The sequence below is a fragment of the Oryctolagus cuniculus genome, chromosome X (genome assembly GCF_051225735.1).
Source record: "Oryctolagus cuniculus isolate XC-2025 breed Fujian yellow rabbit chromosome X, ASM5122573v1, whole genome shotgun sequence".
Taxonomy (NCBI): Eukaryota; Metazoa; Chordata; class Mammalia; order Lagomorpha; family Leporidae; genus Oryctolagus; species Oryctolagus cuniculus.
In genome coordinates, this window is record NC_142888.1 from 80,305,455 (window position 1) to 80,328,149 (window position 22,695).

The 22,695-nt window shown below is 41.7% G+C and overlaps 1 protein-coding gene across 1 annotated transcript in view; it reads left to right on the forward strand.

The window, feature by feature from the left end:
* The first annotated feature begins 565 nt into the window (after positions 1–565).
* The window catches only part of LHFPL1 (LHFPL tetraspan subfamily member 1), a 50,836-nt gene continuing 28,706 nt past the window's right edge, over positions 566–22,695 (forward strand). Inside the window, exons 1-2 of the mRNA XM_070066626.2 lie at positions 566–1,190; positions 14,286–14,384. Of these exons, the coding sequence (XP_069922727.1) occupies positions 740–1,190; positions 14,286–14,384 (550 nt within the window). The 5' untranslated portion in view covers positions 566–739. The remainder of the gene's footprint in view (positions 1,191–14,285; positions 14,385–22,695) is intronic.

A 22,695-nucleotide genomic window follows, 5' to 3' on the forward strand; every position in this document is an offset into this window, starting at 1 on the left:
TAGACTCCAGTGTTGTATTCTACCCTTTTCAGTCTACCTGCTGTGTTCCAGTGAAAAGCTTGCATGAACATACATCCTGCCTAAGTCAAATGGGAATGTCCTGTAACTTCATGGTATGTTCTTCTTTCCTTGTACTCTTTATACAAGAGGTATTCAAAACATTAACAGAAAGCATGTTTTATGAAGAAAATTATACATAGATTTCAGAATTTATTGCCTCAAACTGAATTTATTTTCATTCCATTTTTCTGTGAACATTTTGAAGTTTCCTCATAGTAGGGGCAGACCTGTGAGTTGTCTTCCTCATTATTGACTCTGGAAATAACTTTATTCCTGACCCTATTGAGATATCAACCCTTTCCAGGCCTGCAGGCCAGCAAGGTCATTCAGCTGAAAGTCTAGGGGCTCTTATAGCAGCCTTGTTTTCATTTACTTTGCTCCCTTTCTGCTACTTGTTCAGTGCCATATGTTAAAAGTTAAAGGCTGTCTGATTAGGCTGCATTTAAACTGGTAAAACAGTCACTAATTCAGTTCTATGGTTCTTCCCTTCAGCCTAGATACCATAAAACTCTGAATCAGGCAGAAAGAAGGAAATATGGGGAAAATACTGAAAAGTGGATTCCCACAGGGCCTCAAATGATCCTCTAGAGAATAATCTTATCCAGAAGCAAGAACCAACTGGCACGTCAATGAACCCCAGCTTTGGCCGATCAGGTGGAAAATAGGCTGGAGAGCTTATATGGTAACTTTCCGCATTTGGTGCTGTGACCCAACACATCTCCCCATCTCTGCAGAGAAACCTGAGACTATGAGGAGCAGCCTGACCCTGGTGGGGACCCTCTGGGCCTTCCTGTCTCTTGTGACTGCTGTGGCCAGTTCTACCAGTTACTTCCTGCCTTATTGGCTCTTTGGATCTCAGTTGGGGAAGCAAGTGTCTTTCAGCACATTCCGGAGATGCAACTATCCTGTGAGGGGAGAAGGGCACAGTCTGATCATGGTAGAAGAATGTGGGCGCTATGCCAGCTTCAGTGCCATCCCAAGCCTGGCCTGGCAAATGTGCACAGTGATAACAGGTGCCGGCTGTGCTCTGCTGCTCCTGGTGGCACTGGCTGCTGTCCTGGGCTGCTGTATGGAGGAGCTCATTTCCAGAATGATGGGTCGTTGCATGGGAGCAGCGCAGTTTGTGGGAGGTAAGACTATGTCCCTGGGACTGGGTAGGTTGGTGGGGCAGGCTTTGGGGTAGGGAGAGTGCAGAACATACCCTTATGGAGAAATCCATTCTCACCGTCTCTGCTTTGTCTAACTCTAAGGCTATGAATGGGTACTCCTTTGAAATATCTAATCTAGGACTTCCCAAATTACCATCTATATTAGGGTTTTATTCATGACAAATTGGATAGTAGACAGAGTTGATATCTGTCTAGATATGTTGTTTAGCCTCTATTTTCATAATTTTCTTCTGATTCCAGGGTGTTCATTTACTCATATTCTCCAGATCTGCATTCCAAGGGAGCTGACACATGCCCTGGTATTACCACTCTAATGAGAAGTTGATCCGTAAGAGCTCTGCTCTCTGGTAGTCATCTCAGAAAATGGTGATCTGGTAAATGCATCCACAGAGGTGCTGATTGTTCACAATCCTCACCAAATAAATACATCTCTACTAGATATCAGACAGAATGTAGGGCTACATCTAAGGCTAGCCCCACTTGGCAGTCATTAACAGTCTACCCAGATTTCTTACTGCCCTGACCCACTTTACCTGTCATTTCCTTCATTCAGGCTCCCCCTAACTTTACCACAGAGAAACTGGGATACTGGCAGTGTGTGGATGGGCTAGGAAACAGCAAAAAGCAAAAATGACAGACTCAGGAAGGCAATGGGAGTAGTTTGATTTGAAGTGGGAAAGGAAAAACAAATTGAGATAGACAAATATGTGTATGAATATTTAAGCTATTTTGTATACCTAGATTGCACAGTCAGAAAAAGTACAGATAGAACCTACTGCTGAAGGTTGTTGTTAGAGTTTTAGAATCATTATACAATCCATCATCATTATTATGGCACAGTGTGGGTGACAGAGCCAGGAAGCCTGGATTCCACTTCTCGTTCTTGCACTGAGTTACTTTGTGGCAATGTGATCTCTTTGTGCTTCATTTCCCCTGAATTTGTCCCCTGGAAATGTAGCCTAGATTTGAAGTTTCTTCTCTGCAACTACTACATTGAGGAGGCCTTGGGATGAAGTGGTAGTGATGAACTTAGGCAGTTTGGGCTGGTTTTCAACCGTTCCCACAGAGGACATTTGGTAATGTCTGAAGATATTTTTGGTTATCACAGGTTAGTGAGAGTGCTACTGACATCCAGTGAGTGTAGGGGAGTAATGGTGCTAAACATCTTACAATGCACCCCACTCCAACAAGGAATTGTATAGTCCAAAATATCAGTAGTGCCAAGATTGAGAAATCCTGGGCTAAAGTACCATGGTTTCCTGGACTCCTCATGAAAAGCACCAGATTTATTTGGTTGCACCAGTTAAAATGATGCTTTCTGCCCTTCTTTCCACAGGCTGCTGTAAAAGTTTGAAATCTGAGTTACCATTCTAGCCTCCCTCATCTCTGAACTTTCCTGCTCTTTAGCAACTGATAGTTTTCTGGTCACATTGGAAAGAATTATATAGTTTCTCTCTTCCACTTAAGAACCATGGTACCAAACCAGATGCTAAGGCTGATCTAACTCAATGATTTTATCTCCCTCAAGGAACTCCATGCATATCACAAATCAGTCTTGGGCTATCTTTTCACCTGTATCTTTGAGTGTGCTATAGTTAACTCAGCACTTCTGTGGGCACGTTATTTCAGGAAATGACATCTGGCTGGCAGGAGAGAGGAATGGTCATAGCAATTCATATTTATGGCCCCAGAGCCAAGCTAAGTGCTTGCACAGAGCAAGTGTCCAGTAAGTGTAGAAAGAATGAATGTATGAATAAGGCAATATCTAAAATATGCTGAGGTAAGTTGGACATGTGAGGCCTGAGTTAGTTTACATCCTTTCCTTTTTTTCCAGACTTCAGTGCCAGGCTATTAGCATCCTGAGCTCTCTTTTCTTCTGACAAGAGACTGACAACTTAGCCTCCATTGCATTTTTAAGAGTTCCCAGCACAAAGTTAGGAGAGGCTAACTGGCAGCGATCAGGCTACAGGCCTGTAGCAACAGTCTCGATCAGACTCCATATCTTAATAGTGAGCCCTATTCCCAGCTAATGTCCCAAAGGGGCTTCACTAAGATTTACAAAACTCTCATAGTTTCCATATAATGCATTTTCGGTGATCCCATCTCCTAGGTCAGAAAATTAAAGGAAATCATTGAGAAAGGATGTAGAAAGGTATTGGAGATTTGAACATTGATAGATTGACCAAATTTTTTTCAGTGCCAAGTGTCATAAAAACGATGTCAAAACATAATACAATTGTAGTGTCATAAAATTCTGCCATTCTATATTCCCCATGTTCTTTGGTCATAGGAACATGGTCACAGCATTTACGTTTACATAGGAGTCTTTAAAGCTCAAGAACATTTAGGTAGCTTAAGAAACTCAAGAACAACAAAACTAAATGAATAATCCAGTTAAGAAAAGGGAACAGTGTTATGGTACATTGAACTAAGCTGCCACCTGTGATGCCAGCATCCAAATCCGAGTACATGTTCGGGTACTGGTTTCTCCATTTCCAATCCAGTTCCCTGCCAATGCTCCTGGGAATGCAGCTGAAGATGGCCCAAGTACTTGGTCCCCTGCAGCCCACGAGAAAGGACAAGATGAAGTTCCCGGCTCCTGGCTTTGACCTGTACTAGCCCTGACTATTGCTGCCATCTGGGGAGTGAACCAGTGGATGGCAGGTTCTCTCTTTCTCTCTCTCTCTCTCTCTCTCTCTCTCTCTCTCTCCCTCCCTCTCCCTCTTTCCCACCCTCTCTCCCTCCCTTTCCCCTTTCAAATATATAAATAAATAATCTTTTTAGAAAGAAATGATCAAATCAAAAGATATAAATAGACATTTTTCAAGGGAAGAAATACAAATGCAAATGGCCAACAGATACATGAAAAAATGGTCTGGATCCCTAGCCATCAGGGAAATGCAAATAGAAATCACAATGAGGCATCAATTCACCCCAGTTAGAATGGCTATTATACAAAAATAAAAAAAAAATGTTGACAAGGATGTGGAAAAATGGGTATCTTTACATACTATTGATGAGAATGCAAATTAGTATAGTTATTACGGAAAACAGCATGGAGAGGCCTCAAAGAAAACACCCCAAAAGATTTATGTCCTATTTCTGGGCATATATCCAAAGGAAGTGAAGTCAGCATATAAAAGAGATACCCGTATTCCCATGTTTTTAGCACCTCAATTCACAGTAGCAGAGATATGTAATCAACCTAGATATCCATCAACTGATTACTAGATGAAGAAAATGTGATGGAATAGTACTCAGTTATAAAGTAAGAATGAAATCTCGACATTTTCAACAGAATAGATGGAACTGGAGATCCTTATGCTAAGTGAAATAAATCAGACACAGAAAGGTAAATATCACATGTTTTCCCTTAAATGTGGAAATTAATATAGAATATAAAAATTGTGTGGATGTCATATTATTTGTTATGTACATAGTTACAAATATTGTCTTCAATGATTTATACCATCTACATGACAATATACCCTTTTTCCCTCACTTAATGATCATTGTCATGAATCTCACATTGTGTAATGTTAATATCTTTGTTTTCAAGACAAAATAGCATATGTGTGTGAAAATAATATCTACATATGAAACGAATATGGCAAAAATGTTAAAAATTGTTAAAAAAATAAATTTTAAAAATGCTTTTAGGAGCACAAAGAAAAAATAAATGTCACACTGCACCTCATTTAATTATTGTTAACAAAATATTTTAATAAAAATAAAATTCAAGAATAAAGAGTCTTTAGACAGAAATCATAGTAAAGGTCAAGATCCAGGTCATGCTATCAGGTTTATCCTTGGGCAAAGGAATAATATCAGGAAAGACTACTGGACCTCTGCAGTTTTCCCACTGTAACACTAGCCAACTAAGAACCCTCCCTTTCTCATTCTTAGAGATTGCTGGCTGTCAAGGTTATATCAGATATGAAGGAATGGTGAAGACTTCTTGGAAATATTATATTTTCTAGGATCCCCTTGGCAATGACCATCACCTATGGCTCTTTGGAGAACTTGGATCTGACCCTCAGAGACAGGCTTTGCCAGTGGCAAAAAGCCAAGCCTGGAGAAAATTTCGAACTCCATGGATAAAAGACACAAGAGAAAGAGCTGTAGGGGTTAAGTTTAAGCCTGTTGTTCAGCTGAGGGGAATTGATTTCGCTGCTCGAAGCCTGGCTGCTCCTAGGCAGCTAGTGCATTAAGCAAAATACATCAGGGGAGGAGCCAATTTGTTTCAGGTCTGGATTATCTCTGCCAGACCCCAAACCACTGAAGAGATGGAGTATCCATTAAGAACTACCTCCTCCCCCTGCCTGACGTTTGTTCGCCGGTCTGGCGGCTGCCCACAGAGATGAGTGGTGGGAAGTGGGAGAGACAGGAAGAAATAAAGAGCTGCTGGCCTGAGTCATACTCAGCAAGGTGACCTGATGAGACCCTTGGGGCCCATTTGCTTCACCTGCAGCTGATCCAGCTGGACAAGCGTAGGGTCCAGGGAGACTTCCACTGGGACCTCCATGCCCTGCTCCAACCGGTGAAGGAAACATCTGGCCAGGAGATTATTTCAACCCTGGGGATGCTGAGTTTTCCAAACATCTGGCCCCTGGGCCCTGAGAACACAGCCATTATTCACATTCCCCTGGGTATACATGTGCAAGATGCTTGTGAATAATCCCCATCTTCTGTGAGAGCTAAACAAAGAAGAAATAGGTGAGAAGTAAATATAAGGAACTTCTTGGCAGGAAAAAAATGTAAGATCCTGGATCAGGTTACTCAAGGGAGGCCAAGAATCATTCTGGAGTAGAGAATGTATCAGAATACCTGGAGTGCTTAAAACAACATGAACTCCCCAACACCCCAGTCTCCTTTTGCATTCTCATATACACAGCACCAGGTAGAAAACTTCATGTTTTGAAAAATTTCCCAGTGACTCTGATACACATGTTGTGTTCTCTTTCCCTAACCCAAGGGAGAATCACCATTATGGACATTTTTTTTTTCAAGAGATAGAATTCGACAGACTCAGACACACACAATGCTTTTCTCCATATAAGGTCTTAGTGCTCCATGCTTCAAGCTGAATGAAAGTGGCCACTGGAGATAGATTGATATCGGGGATGACCCCTAAAATTTATATACCTGAATTTGGGGTGCCATACGATATCACCATATGCTTATTAATAAAGCCCAATATTAATAAGCCTGAGAGGGTTCTTGCCTAATATTTAGAGAAGAATTCTAAATACCGGCACAGATAAATGAGGCAGCATGGTACATTTTAAGCTTTTATTTAGTGAGAAAGATATGTAGGAGAGTGAGAGCTTTATCTAAGAAAGAGAGGTAAATCTGGGTTCATATCAAGCACCAGAAACCAGCCACATGGAGGAGCATCTAGGTGAGGAAGCCTAGGGCGGGCGGCCCGAAGGCCACGTGTCCTGGAGGTGCAGGGTATTGCAAGCCTCCTCCTGGCAAAAGGCCAGGGAAAAGAGAAGAGAGGGTGGGACACACTGTGTCCTAGGCTTTTAACCCACTTCCAAAGGGGAGTGGTTAATTAACCTGATTGGCTGGTAGGCACCCAGGTGTGGCCAGTTAGGGGCATGAGGTCACATAGGGGTGTGGTGATAGTATCAGGTAGGGTTTGAGGTCACACAGGGGCATGGCGAAGGCATGGTTTTCCAGCTCACAAACCTAATTGATTTTAACCTGTGTGCCTGCCTACTTCAAGATCACTGAGATCTTGATTCCAGAAACCATTATCTTTCTATAACTTATACCTGTTGATTATGTGTCAATTAAAGTGGCTTAAAATATTACCTATTCTGGAAGCCATACCTTTTCTTGGAAAGTCTTCCAAAAATTTTACCAGTTATCATGTCATTTTTCCTTACCATGATGAGTAACGATTATACAAATAGCATTCAGGAGCTGGCATGGTGGTGCAGTGAATTAAGTTACCACCTGTGATACTGGCATCCCATATCAGAATGCCAGTTCGAATCCTGGCTGCTCTGCTTCCAATCCAGCTCCTTGATAATGTGCCTGAGAAAGCAGTGGAAAGATGAGTGAGAAAGCTCACATACTTGGCCCCTGCCACCCACATGGGAGACCCAGATGCAGTTCTGGTCTCTTGTTGCAGCCATTTGGGGCGTGAAGCAGCAGATAGAAGATCTCTCTCTCTCTCTCTTACCCTCTTTGTCAATCTGCTCTTTAAATAAATAAATACATAAATAAACAATTTTTTAAAAAATAAAGCCCCCTTAAAAATTAAAATGGCATCCAAGGAAGTTAACCTGCTAGCCAAGACTCACAGAGCAAACTGATATGGAGCAAAAAATATGGTCTAAGGCTTCTGACTCCTAGCCCTGGAATTTATGAGCTTCCTCTTGATTTTTCTTTTTCCCTTTGGGAAGAAAACTGTATCATAATGTTTTCCAGAGTGATCCATGGGCCATTTACATACGAATCACCTGGGATTATGGATAGTGCAGATTCTCTAGTGCTAAGAAGTCAGACTTGAGGCCTACTAATCTGCATTTTACACAACCTTTTGGGCTGACTTAATTCTGAAAATGTATTATGAACTATTTCAGATGTATGCACCACTCAGCTTAACAATAGAATATTACCAATATAGTTGAATCCCTCTTCATATGCTGATAACACTCCTTATCCCCACTGCAAAGTTAACTACTGCCTTGGATTTGTTATTTATTGTTCCCCAGCATGAGGCCAGTATGCAGTAGAATTTGAAAATACTATGTTCACTTTGTTCAAAGTGCTGTTTCTTTCTGGAATTCCCTTTTCTTCCTTTCTGTCTGGAAATAGCTGTCCATCCTTCAAAGGCCAGGCCCAGTGCAGCCTGTCTGTGAATCCTCCATTGATCTAGTTTTGACATCTCCAGCAGATGTGAACTATCCTCTAACTCTGAGAAAATGTGGGGATAAATGAGCGGGGTTGGTGAGTGAGGGAGTCATGCATTGAATGGGGACTCGAAGATGGGATTGGGGAGTGTAATAAGATGGTTGCTCATTCAACAGTTGCACTTGTGAATGGGATTCAGAAAAGCTGGTTGATAACACCCATGAGGGGCTATTGCCTACAGACAAAGCTTAGGTGCTTCACTAATTAAAGATGTATGATTGGGAGAGGGTTATAGAGCTGTTGGCATATAGAAAAATAGTTAATTCAGTAGCACAAGAAGGCTGAGGGCAGCTGGAGCAAGGGCTTTAAATTCTCTCTCAGATTTTGCACTTGAGTGTTAGTATTAATGTTCAAGTTCCACAAGGGCTAAAGCTGAATAACATTTCCAACTCCAGACCTCTGCTTGGTTAGCACAGTGAATTCAAACCATAGCAAACAGGTTAGAGGAGGACATTTGGTACATTTTTTTTTGATAGGGGATTGCTATGGAGGAGGACAGTTGAGGAAGGGAAACAAAATGGCAGCCTATTGGACATCTGCCCTTTGCAGTAGCTTTCCATCCCTTCTTACAGGTAGGCGAGACTAGGAAAGTACTCAGCTAAGCATATGCAGTTGAGGAAGACTTCTCCAAGGGGCATATGTGTTTAGAGGATCAGTAAACTTGGGAGTTAGCAATGAAGAGAAACACCAACCAGGGCTACAGCTGATATGAGGGCACTTTAAAGAACTTGTGGGGAAATGGAATGAAAAGATGTTTGGGGTGGATATTGTGGTGTATTAGATTAAGTAGCTGTTTGGGATGCCAGAACCCCTTATCGGAGTGCCTGGTTCGAGTCTCAGATACTCTGCTTCTGGATCCAGCTTCCTGCTAATGCACACTCCAGGAGGTCTTCCATCTGCTGGTTCACTCCACGATTGACTGCAATGGCCAGGGCTGCACCGATCCGAAGCCAGGAGCCAAGAGCTTCTTTTGGGTCTCCCACATGGGTTAAGGGGCCCAAGGATTTGGGCCATCTTCTGCTTTCCCAGGCCATAGCAGAGAGCTGGATCGGAAGTAGAACAGCCAGGACTAGAACCAGCGCCCATATGGGATGCCAGAACTGCAGGCAGCGGCTTTAACCACTAAGGCGCCATAGCGCCGGCTGCACCCCTGCATAATTGTAAGATAACAGCTCCAACTAGGCAGTTTTTGAATGGAGCCCTATGCAGGTGTTGACTTTTTAACTTTTTGTGCTGAGAACAAGGAGATGAAGAAGAAATTAATATGGAGGATATAGTTCTAAACTGAGGGAGGCAGCATAGGGAGACGCAGCACAGTTTAATAATAAATATTTGTTGAGTACTTTTTGTGTACCAGGCACTTTATGTATATTGATTCTTGGGACAGCTCTGTAATATCCAGTGCTCTTACCACTCCCATTTTGAAGATGATGTTACTGAGGCACAGAGAGATTTAGTAGTCTGCATAAAGTCACACAGCTTCCAGGGGGTAGAGTTGGAATTTGAACTTAGTTCTAGAATGACAGCTGCACCGATTCTCTTTAGCTATTATGTTGTACTGTCTTTCCAAATCTAAGGCCTGCAAAATTCCTAATGCTTGTTAGAGATATTGTTGCCAAAAGGTAGTCATTTTTTTTTATTTGACAGGTAGAGTTATAGACAGTGAGAGAGAGAGACAGAGAGAGAAAGGTCTTCCTTCCATTGATTCACCCCACAAATGGCCGCCAAGGCCAGGGCTGTGCCAATCCGAAGCTAGGAGCCAGGTGCCTCCTCTTGATCTCCCATGTGGGTGCAGAGTCCCAAGCACTTGGGCCATCCTCCACTGCACTCCTGGGCCACAGCAGAGAGCTGGACTGGAAGAGGAGCAACCGGAACTAGAACCTGGCACCCATATGGGATGCTGGCACCGCAGGCAGAGGATTAGCCAAGTGAGCCACGGCGCCAGCCCCAGATAGTCATTTTTGAACACCCAAGTCTAGAATGGCAGAGCATCTAAGGGTTAATGAGTTGTCTGATCAGTGAGAAAAAGTGTAACCAGCAGCTGGCTATGTGACTTTGGGTAAATTGCTTTCACTCCCTGGGTCTCAACATCCATGTCTATAGCAGGAAAGGACTGGAGTAGGTAACTTCTGAAGACCTTTTCGTCTCTAAGATTCTATGATGGTATCAGGTGTCTAGGATGATCTTTTTTTTTAAAAAAAAAGATTTATTTATTTATTTGAAAGTCAGAATTACACAGAGAGAGGAGAGGCAGAGAGAGAGGGGTCTTCCATACGATGGTTCATGCCTCAATCGGCCGCAACGGCCGGAGCTGCCGATCTGAATCCAGGAGCCAGGAGCTTCTTCTAGGTCTCCCATGTGGGTGCAGGGGTCCAAGGGTTTGGGCCATCTTCTACTGCTTTCCCAGGCCATAGCAGAGGGCTGGATGGGAAGTGGAGCAGATGGGACTAGAACCGGCTCCCATATGGGATGCCGGCGCTTCAGGCCAGGGCGTTAACCTGCTGCGCCACAGCGCTGGCCCCTAGGATGATCGCCTAACCTTGCCAAGGAAGTCCCTTTCAGAAACCTTCCTGCTTTGGGAAGTGTGGGCAAAGGAAACTCTCTGGTTACATGGATAGAGTGTACTCTGAAACACGTGCATTAATTGAGCACTTTTTACGTACTGGGTACCAAACATATGTAGTTGAAGCCCCTGCCTTCAAAGAACACACCCTCTGGTGAGGGAAGCTGATGATGAACTGTTGCAAAGAGTACATCCATCACAGACCATTTTAGTCACAGGAGTGAAAGCAAGGTGCCATGGGAACAGACAGGAGGAACATGTTACTTAGCCTGTTGGTTGGCCAAGCTGTGGAAGGTTTCCTGACTTGAGTTCCTCAGCATGGCTGAAGAAGGGGGAAAGTTTTCTCTGCTGTACCTTGAAATGCACATGGCCAGCACCAGCTACTGCTTGAGACATCGAAGTTCATACCAGTCCAAGGGAAGTGTATGGTGGTTGGAAAGTAGAGCTGCTGTTCTTTTATAAACTTGTGTTCTTTTCTTTCTCATCTGTGAGAAAGGTCCATATTCATTAATTCTTCCCTCAAAGGGTAAATAGTGGTAGCAGAAGAAGGCTGTTTCATTTCATTTGTCCTGAATCTATTAAGCATCCTCTGGGCTACCTCATCATATCTTAAGATTCCAGTTTGTGGACCAAAACAGGAGTACATATTGTTCTATAACTACTGGATAAATTCCAGAGCCTAGAAAGGTCTTTGACCAGTTTCATTTCCCATAAGATTATGAGACAGATAAGAATGCCTTCAAATGTTAAGCATTCCACTGAAAGGAATTTCTAACCTTAATTGGTCATCCTTTTAGTTTCCAAACCTTTTTTTTAATCCCCCTATTTAAACCCTTCTTGTTACTAAGGCTCTTATCTTCTCCTGTGGCCTCATTAAGTATTGAGAAAAGCAGGAATGCTACATGCCAGACAAGCACAGAGACTCCTTTGAGATCTTCCTGAAGGATTCTTCTGATGGCAAAGTGGCCTTATTAGTTTCTTAGAGTGTGCATGGACTCTTCCTCAATGAGGAAGGAGAAGTGAAAGTGAAGCCAGCATTTCCTGGTGCATCCTGCCTTTCACTGTCCAGTTTAGCCCTTGAGCTCCAGAAATTATAAACATAGCATTCATTCATCACTGTTCAGGCACCTGTTCTGTGTTACTTTCTATATTCTCATCCCATGACCTTTGGTGTTGCACCCAGGTATATACAGTGTTTTTGTAACTAGACTCTTTCGGTTTCAGATAGCTGAGACTCAAAAGGGAGTTTATTATAACATAAAGAAAGTGGGATTGGGAAGCTATCTGGAAGGACTGGCTACTCTTTTCTCCAGCTCTTTCATGGAAAGTTTGGAGGGTTCTCCATAGCAAGTCTGAATGACACTACTTCTTTTCTTTGTTTTCTCCCTCTATCAGTTTGCATAGCTTACTGAGGACTGCTGTCCACTCATAATTTTATTTTGAAAGTGTTTATTTTTATTTATTTGAAAATTACAGAGATAGGGAAAGAGAGAGAGAGAGAGAGAGAGAGAGAGAGAGAGAGAGAGAGAGAAACTCATCTTCTTGTTCATTACCCCCTTCTCCAAATGTCTGCAACAGTCAGGAATTGGTGGGTCTGAACCCACAAGCCAGGAACACCATCTGGGTCTCCCTCATGAATGACAGAGACCAAACTATTTGAGTCATCACCTGCTGCCACCCAGGGTCTCTATTAGCAAGAAGCTGGAATCAAGAATGATCCTAGATCTTGAATCCAGGCACTCTGATATGAGATGATAGTGTCCCATGCAATGTCTCTTTTTTAAAGATTTATTTCTTTATTTGAAAGTCGGAGTTACACACAGAGAGGCGAGGCAGAGAGAGAGAGAGAGAGAGAGAGAGGTCTTCCATCTGCTGGTTCACTCCCCAATTAGCCGCAACAGCCAGAGCTGTGCCGATCCGAAGCCAAGAGCCAGAAGCTTCTTCAGGGTCTCCCACGTGGGTGCAGGGGCCCAAGGACTTGAGCCATCTTGTACTGCTTTCCCAGGCCACGGCAGAGGCTGGATTGGAACTGGAGCAGCTGGGACTTGAATCAGTGTCCATATAGGATGCTGGCACTGCAGGCAGTGGCTTTGCTCGCTACGCCACAGTGCTGGCCCCCCATGCAATGTCTTAACCACTATACTGAACACCTACCCCAACTACTAATTTTGGATTGAACTTAAATTCAGCTTGACACAGAATTGATTCTACCTACTAGTGTTTTGTTTCAACTGAACTGTTTACTAGCTCAAAATCTTTATGTTTTTTTTTAAGACTTATTTATTTGCAAGGCAGGGGAAGGAGAAAGAGGATAGATGATAGAAGATTATTATAGATGATAAATAGATGGATGGATGGATGGATAGATAGATAAATAGATAGATAGATAGATAGACAGATAGATAGATGATACAGAGAGATCTTCCATCCATTGGTTCATTCCCTAAATGGCTGCAATGGCAGAGGTTTGTCTAGGCTAAAGCTAGGAGCCCAGAGTTACATCCAGGTCTCTCACATGGCATTCAGGAGTCCATGTACTTGGCACATTAGCAGGGAGCCTGATTGGGAGCTGAGTAGTTGGGACTCAAACCAGTGCTCCAATATGGGATGCCGGCATAGTGGGTGGCAGCTTAACTGACTGTGCCACAACACTGCCCCTTATTTTTTTAGTTAAAATTCCCAGAAACAAATATCTGGCCCAACTCATCTCTTCATGTGAGGCTACAGTGTTACCTGTTTCTGGTTAGCCAATGAATTGATCGTTTTTGTGTCAGATGTCAAATTCTGGTCCAATTTGTTGTGTCCAGAGGCATGGCAGGGTAATCTAGACAGCTGGCATTAGATCGCAGCATTGGCAAGCAGACTCAGATTTCTATCTGTGTTTGGAATAGGGAGATTATAACTAAGGTCCCACAGTTTTCCTGAAATGACTAAATGGCCTAAACAAAAGGGGGATTAAGCCAAGGGATATAGTAGAATATACTGGGAGCTTAAGAAGTGGAGAATGCTTAGCACAGAGCTGGAATGATTTCTCAAGAGAGAGGGAATGTGATGCCCTGCTCACCAGGAGAAGTCAACTCAATCTGTGTACGTCATATAGTTCTCAGTCCAAGAGTTAGCCACAAGTTATGGCAATCATGACCTGCTTTCAGCTAGTAAAAATGTGCTTGATGTTTAGAAAAAGCTGGATTTTAGGAAAGAGATGTTGTCTCTACATTGTAGTTCATTGTAAATCAGACCAAGATAAAAGAGATTGGAGAGGCCAAATTAGCCTTGTGAGTTTTAAAAATAGTTTTGACTTAAAAATGTATTGGTCTGTCCCGATTTCCAAAGTTGTCCTTTCTTTTGAATTATCCCCTACGTTGTCTATGGTACCTCACAACCTATAGCATGGCAAAGAGATCCTGTTGAGTATGACAGAAATGGAGTGAAAACCAGGAAGCACAAGCCTTGAATGGAGGAGAAAAAAATTGAATTGAGTTAACCTAGGGCCAATGTTGGGGTGATAGAAGACGTGTTCTGCTGTTTCGTATTTTTTCTACCTGTGTGTATGCTTTTCTTTCCAGGACTGCTGATAAGCTCAGGCTGTGCATTATACCCCTTAGGATGGAATAGCCCGGAGATAATGCAAACATGTGGAAATGTCTCCAATCAATTTCAGTTAGGTAAGGTGGCCTGCACAGGATGGCAGTGATGGTTTACAGGAAACCTGTTTTCCAAGGTGCTATATCTCTTGGAGGACCTCTGATTGCTAGTGGTAGTTGACTAAATCTCTTTCACCCTGGTAGCTTGTGGGAAGTGGTGGCTTGGTCACATTCATCTGGTCATGTTAACTCACAAGGGTGGGGCACAAATTCCAATCATTTAGCTATTTATTCACATAGGTTGTATACTTTCCCCAGAGTTTTTTGACCACTTTGAGACAATCTTATCTACAGAAGAATTTAAAACACTTGGAGACTAATGATTTGCCATCGTCTGAATAAGTCCCAGTTCCTATTAGTGTTTCCTTCTAGGCACTGTTTTCCAAATATAAATAAACAGTATCTCTTATAAGTTTCCACTGAGGCTTTAACTAGTGATATTTTAGTTTATACAAATCATGAGGAACCTGGATTAAATATTGGAAATTGTTCCCAATGGCAACAGCTATTAAATACAAGAGAACTTCAAGAGAGTCATGACAAATGGAATTAAAAGATAAGTGTACTCTGGCACTAGAAAATTTTAAGATCCATGCATAGTAGTGGTCTTCAAAACATTCATGGAAAACATGTACCATGAAAAAATGCATAGATTTCAAAAGATACTCAACCAAAATAATGTTATCTTTTAATTTCCATTTTCCATGATTTTTTTAAGTTACCTCATATTAAAATGGTTGACTGGAATAGCTCTTGACCATCTTCTGGTTGCCAGTTTTCACTAAGAATGGCTTAGGTAGATTAGACTCTAATTGGAAGAGTCCAAATAGTCTCCAGACCTATCATAGCAGAAGAGAGTAAAAGGGAGTTTCCTTGAGTAGTCTCTATTATAGGAAAGGATTTGGGAACAGCCAGGGCTTGAACTTGATATGGGATGGCGGCATCCCACCAGCAGCTTAACCTGCTGCACCACAACGCTGGTCCCATAAATTTATATTTTCATTCCATTTTCCATGAACATTTTGAAGTCTCCTCATATTTAAGCTTGTTATTTTTAATCAAAAGTAATTCATGTATATGACAAAATAAAACAGTACATACATTAAACTTTGAAATGCAATGTCTTTTTTCCAGACCATAATACCGTTCCCTAAAGGAGTCATTTTTACTCTCCAGAATTTTTTGTATTCTCTAAAAGTTTTATTAAGTATAAAATATTTGTTTCCAACTGGGATCATAGTATCTATCTACCTAACTATCTTGCTAGCTATTGTGTTCTACAGTTTGAGCTGTTCATTTACGTGTGTCTCCTGGAGAGCTACTAATGTTTATAGATTTTATTCTACATTTGAGGTATGTCATATTTTTCCATCGTAGGGATATTTTATCTTCCATAAGGGAAGAGATTTTTGTTTATGTTGTTCATTTCTGTTTCCCCAGTACCTACTTGAGTAGTACCAAGTAGTACTCATTGAATATTCACTGGATGATTAAATTATAATTTAACAATTTCACTGTTTATGCATATTTATGTTGCTTCCAGTTTTTGGATTTTCCAAAATGTATTTCAATGAAATATACATATACAATACAAATACCTTATGTATATGTCCTAGCCTACTAGTATATATGTAGGACTAATTCTGGCGAGTAGAATTATTAGGTTAACAGTTATGTCTTTTTGTATACTTTATTTGAGAAGGATGCAGAAGGAGGAGGGAGACAGAGAGGGTGGGAGGGTGTGTGTGGGAGAGAGAGAGAGAGAGAGAGAGAGAGAGAGAGACTGAGACAGAGAGATTTCTTTCCAGTGAATTTTTAGAAATGTTACAGCTCTTTCTCTTTGCTGAACTTTTGTCTTGCAACCATGAAGTTTAGGCCTTTCTAACAAGACGCATATTAAGAGAAAGAGAAATTGAAAGTGAAAGAGAAAACTGGCAGCAGTGCCTGCCTGGAGGGGTCCCAGAAGGGGGTGGCAATGAAGAGGTCCTGCCTAGGGGTTTTTATATGTTTTTAATGGGGGCACTTTCCCTAATTGGTTACTATATATGCGAATAAGGTGAAAACCTCTAGTACTGGATAAAGACCACTCAGGGAGCAGCCACCAGCATCACCTTTTTTTGCACAGATATACTAATAAGGTGAAACTGAAGCTAGCCACTCTGAGGTCAGGGCCGCTCAGCAGTCAGAGCCTGAGTTATTCATTTTGCCTATGGAAGTTGATGGAGTGCTCAAACAGGTCCTGGGTGGTCAGGGCCTTTGGCTGATGTGACTTTCATCTGGTTGTTTGGTATTCTTCCTTGGGGGCTCTTTATCTCTCTCTACCTGCCTGTATTAGGAACCTGTCTGTCTCCTGTCTCTCTCTAACGTGTTAGAATTACTTCGCATTTGCTTGCTTATTTTCTCAATGCCTATAGTACCACACTGGCAAAGGGTGGGCCTGGACGAAAGCCAGTAGACAGAATTGCAATCCAGGTCTCCCACATGGGTGGTAGGAACCTAATTACTGTATGCACCACTGCTACCTCCCAGCTTATGCATTGAGAGGAAGCTTGAGTCAAGAGAACAAGCTAGGAATTGAATCCAGGTACTCCAATGTGAAATATGGGTAATTCAGCCACTAGCCTAGATACATATGTATTTTAAATCTTCAAAGGTTGCTAATGAACTAAATGTCCTCCAAAGATGTTGTACCAAGTTATTCTCCAACTAACACTATTTTTCCTGTTGTTCAACAGTGTCCTCAGTATGGGAAGACTGTTAACATTTAAATTTCTTCCACGATGTGATATTTTTTAATCTGCAGTTCAATCATTATTAAGAGGATTAAACATGATTTGATTATTGTTTGCCATTTCAAAAAGTATATCCAATTAAAACAACTTTAAAAGGTAACAGTGTCTAATTTACAATTCAAGCCCTTAAAAATTTCTTTTCATCCATTTATTCTAAGTCTACTTTAATTTTGGACCCTGAGGACCCCAAATAGAATGCTTCTGACATTTGCCTTGGTATTTCTTAGCTTGCAGTAAAAGTCCTTCCTAACAGCTCATCCCCAACTCCCAAACAGGTTTGCCATCAAAGGACCTTATACTACTTCTTTTTGAGAGGCCAGTTTATGCCTTCTTCATTCATCTACCTGAGGAAGAATAGAAAGCGCTGTGGTAGACAGTGAGAAGTATATTTTATCCTCTCCCTTCACTTGATGCTAAACTTTTTATCTTTCTGTGCATGGTATTGATGAGAATAGGGAATAGTTGAAGGAGCAAAGGTCATTATTAACCTGTCCAATACTGGTAGGACCAGTATTCAAACCCGTGGCTGGGAATCTTCATAGCCTTAACTCTATCTCTTAAGTGCTATGATCATTATGTAATAATAATTACTTTCTTGTATTGAGCATTTATAGGCATCATGTTAGTCACTTTTTTTTAAACTTTTATTTCGTAAATATAAATTTCCAAAGTACAACTTATGAATTACAATGGCTTTTCCCCCCCATAACTTCCCTCCCACCCTCAACCCTCCCATCTCCCGCTCCCTCTCCCAACCCATTCACATCAAGATTCATTTTCAATTATCTTTATATACAGAAGATCAATTTAGTATATATTAAGTAAAGATTTCAACAGTTTGTACCCACACAGAACATAAAGTGTAAAATCTGTTTGAGTACTGGTTATAGCATTAATTCACGTTGAACAACATATTAAGGACAGAGATCCTACATGAGGAGTAAATTCACAGTAACTCCTGTTGTTGCGTGTTAGTCACTTTTAAAAATTATTGTGAAATACTCCAAATATTTTAGAGGACAGAGAATCATACAATAAGCACTCATGTATCTATCATTGATTAAGTAGCTACTTAAGGTTGTGTCACTTGTCTAAGATCACTCAGCTGATAAAGTGACAGAGCTAGATTTGAATCTCAGTTTAAGAGATAAAATCTTACCCACATGATTTAATAACTTTGTATACTGTGCCTCAGTTATATTTCCCTGTCTCACCAACAGAGGTAAATCCTATCCTGAATTTGCAATCTTAAAATTTTGTAAATATTCAATACAGTGATTGTGCTATGAACTTTGCACTCATTATAATATTTGATTCTCAAAACAACACTATGAATTTGGTTTCATCTACTGGTATTATCCTGAGAGGAAGAATGACACTCTCATATTCCTGCACTGCAGCATAAAGATCATGGTGCCAATTTCTTGTTAAATTTGTTTATTTGAGAGGGAGGAAAGAAAGGAGGGAAAGAGAGGGAGAAAGAAGGAGAAGGAGGGAGGGAAAGAGAGGGAAAGGAAGAGGGAAGGGGGAGAGAGAGAGGGAGGGAGAGAGAGAGAGAGAGAGAATGAATATCTGCCATCCACTGTTTCATTCTTCAAATGCCTTCCAGGCTGGGCCAGGCGAATGCTGGGAGCTAGGAGTCCAATCTGGGCTCCCATAGGTGTGACAAGAAGCCAATTACTTGAGCCATTACTCACTGCCTCCCATGGTGTGCATTAGATGGAAGCTGGAATTGGAAGTAGAGTTGGGACTCAAACCCAGGGGCTCCAACATGGGATGCGAGCATCCCAAGTGGTGTCTTAACCACTGTGTCCAACCTGGTCAATGTATTTTATCCTATTCACAATGGGAAGCCATCACAGGGTTATAAGAAGGAGGTGGCAGGAATATGATTTATATTCAAGGATGGTTTCTCTGGCACTTTTATGGAACATGGCTGTGGGGGTGGTTGTGAGAGTGAAAGCAGGAGACCAGATGAGAGGCTAGAGCCATAGTCAAAGAAAAGAGATGATAGGAAGCAGAGGGGCCACTGGAACTGGGCAGACTGATTCAAAATATATTTTAATGGTAGAATCTCTTGTCCAGAGTGATAGACTTGATATGAGTAAGGAAAGAGTCAAAAAGAATGAAGAAGACTAGAGGAGAAGCAAGTATGGTTGGGATTGGGAAGAGAGAAAAGGAAACTCTCTTTACGTGTGTGTGTGTGTGTGTGTGTGTGTGTGTATGTTTAAAGATTTATCTTATTTATTTGAAAGGGATAGCTAGAGGGGGGGAGGGGGGGAGTGAGGCGGAGAGAGAGAGAAAGAGAATATCTTCCATCTGCTGGTTCACTTCCCAAATGGCCTTAATGGCCAGGGCTGGGCTAGGATGAAGTCAGGAGCCAGGAGCTTAATCCGGGCCTCCTACATGGGTGCAGGGGTCCAAGGACTTGGGCCATTTTCTGCTACCCTCCCAGGTGCACCAACATGGAGCTGGATCAGAAGTGTAGCATTTAAGACTTGAACGTGTACCCATGTGGGATTCTGGCATGGCAGGTAACAACTCAGTCACTCATAACACCACTTTGCATGTGTTTTTGAGCTACTTGTGTGAGAAATGCAAGTGTAGGTGTCAAGTAAGCAGTCTGGAACTCTTGAGGGGTCTAGCCTCAAGTCTACAGTGAGAGTTTTTGGGGCCAGTGTGTGCAGATTGGGCAATGTCAAACTCTTTTATGGCACTCAGTATGCATCTTAGCAACAGCCTAAAAGAAAGGTATCATTAGTCTTATTTTACAAAAAGAAAACTTGGTGTTAAGAGAGATTAAGTAATTTGCCTAAAGTTACTCAGCTGATGGAGTAGCAGAGTTGTGATTTTATCACTAGAAATGCAGTCTGAGGATCATGATCCAACAGAAGATTCTGCAACAATGGAAATGGGTTGTGTCTTGCTGTTCAGTGTGTTGCTAATCACAACATTGTTAGAAAACTGAGATGTGGTCAGTAGGGTTGAGGGACTGAATTATTAATTTTGATTTTTTAAATAAATATTTGATTTTTATTCATATGATTTAGTTGTTTTAAATTTAAACTCAGTGTACTTCTAAAAGGTATAGGGTTACGGTTGGGAAAACCAGTACAGGTGTAGGAAGACAGGAAGGAGACCCACACAGATGGCATTGGGAGGTGGTCTGTTGGCTGACCGTGCATAGAGCAAGGGCAGGTCTAAGCTGTAACTGGTGGCTGGTTGCTCTGTACCTGTGTATGTGTTCGTCGGGATGACTGTCCCATATTTTGTATATTGGAATAAGAATTTCTATGAATTACCATAACTGGAAGTAAATATTCTAAATGAAGTCCTGTTTCTAAGTCCTGTGGCTTCTGTCTGGGAAACCTGCCCTGGAGAGGATTGCTTACAATGGAGCCAGGAGGCTGTGGGGAGCGCCAGCAGGAGGTGTCCCCATGGGTCCTGGGGCCTCTGACCCTCGGTGCAGGGCTTTTTCTTTCCTTGATGGCAGTAGAAAGACCTCATTTTTCATAACATACTACTATGTCTGCTTTCTTTAAAGCTACCTTTCATTCAAGATTCTCTCATGAGGTATTTGGCTAGGAGCTGGGAGAGGCTAAGATGCTCGGGCCCTGGCTCTTCAGTGCAGTGAACTGTGTGACCTTGGGCAAGTCACTTGACCTCTCTGTGCTTCAGTCTCCCTGTCTTGTCAAATGGGAGTAAAACCTACCTCACAGGGTTGTTGTGGGGATTCATTAGAGATGATGTCTGTAAAGCATTTAAGGTTCTCGAAGAAGGCGCTATATGAATACAAAATAATATCTGTTAAAGTTGGTTTATTTGTGCTTGTGGGTTTTTTTAAAAAAAATTTAAATGTTATACCCACAACGTGACTACTAGCTACCATACTGGATAGAACAATTTGAGACCCTGTACTCCCAGCTGCTATGCAGCTATATTAAGGAAACTCAGAAGGAGTTGCCAGATGGATATTAAAAAATCAAGAATGTGAGGTCATAGAAGCCAAGAGAAAGAGATTATGTCAAAGAGAATGATGTAGTCAACTGTGTGTAATGATGATGTAAGCTTCTAGATGAAGGCTAGAGAAATGACCATTGGAGTTGGCCAGACAAAAGTGACCTAGAAGAGTAGTTTTGAATGCATAGATGTTAAAGATGTGAAATGAGGAAAATGGAGGCAATGTGTGCAGGCAATTCTTTAAAAAATTTGCTGTGAAGAAGAACAAAGAAACCAAGCAATAGCTGGGAGAATGTGAGATGAAGAGAGGATTTTTCTAAGATGAACAGATGCTTGAATGCTGATAGAAATTATCCTGTAGTAAAGAGAGATTGATACAGCAAAGCAAGGTCCTTGAGACAGTGAAAGTGCAATGAGGAAGAATTTTTCTTCTATGATAAAGAAATCTAAAAAAAAAGGGTGACTAGTACGGACACGGGTTTCTCTCTCTCCGCTCACCTCTCAAGGGCGAGCAAGACAAAGAGCAGGCGCCATCTTGGACATACGTCATAAGCAGAGCGACCTCAGGTTTGCACCGGCCCTGAGCCTAGCAGAAAAACCTGACTCTGGGCGGGGCGAATTAACAGGAGATTAGGACCTAGTAAATTTGTGGTGCTACTGAACTGAGACTGTGAAAAAAGAGACAGTGAGGGAGAGAACTCACGGAATTCACGTGAGCACTCTCCAGAGACGCTACAATTCCGTAACTTTGGCAACCCAGTGGGAGGCTGAAGGAGAATTTGAGCCCACTCTGAGGGCCGAACAGATTCCCTGTGTGGTCCTTGGGAAAGAGCTTCCAATCTCTGGCTCCTGTGGGTATATCATTTGCCTGCTAACTACCTCCAACTTCATTCAGCTGTGCGGAATTACTTCCCTTTTGAATCAAAAAAAAAAAAAAAGAAAGAAAGAGAGAGAGAGATTTACCACGCCTAACCTGGGAGTGTCACCTTTGGCACACCAAACAGAGCTCTCAGGCCACACCCATCTCAAGCCCTAAGGCTCCATCAAAAACAGATAGTCCACTTAATCTAGAGTCATAGTATAACAAGAAAAAGCACCACAGCGAAGAAACCAAATATCTCCAATATGCCAAATAAAAAACGCAAAAACCGAGGTAATAAAAACAAGGAAGTCACCATGATGCCCTCAAATGAAAAAGACACCCCAATTCAAGATTATGAAGATGATGACATAGAAGAAATGCAAGAAGCAGATCTCAAAAAATTGATAAGAACATTAAGAAGTTCTCAAAAACAAATTCTGGAACTACACAAATCCTTAATGGACAAGATAGAAAATCTCTCTCATGAAAATGAAATATTAAGGAGGAATCAAAATGAAACGAAACAACTAGTACAACAGGAAACTGTGATAGTGACTGAAGTGAAGAATTCAATAGATCAAATGAAAAACACAATAGAGAGCCTTACAAACAGAATGGGTGAAGCAGAAGAGAGAATATCAGACTTAGAAGACAGAGAACAGGAAAGTATACAGTCAGACCAAAGAAAAGAAGAGGAAATTAGAAATCTAAAACATAT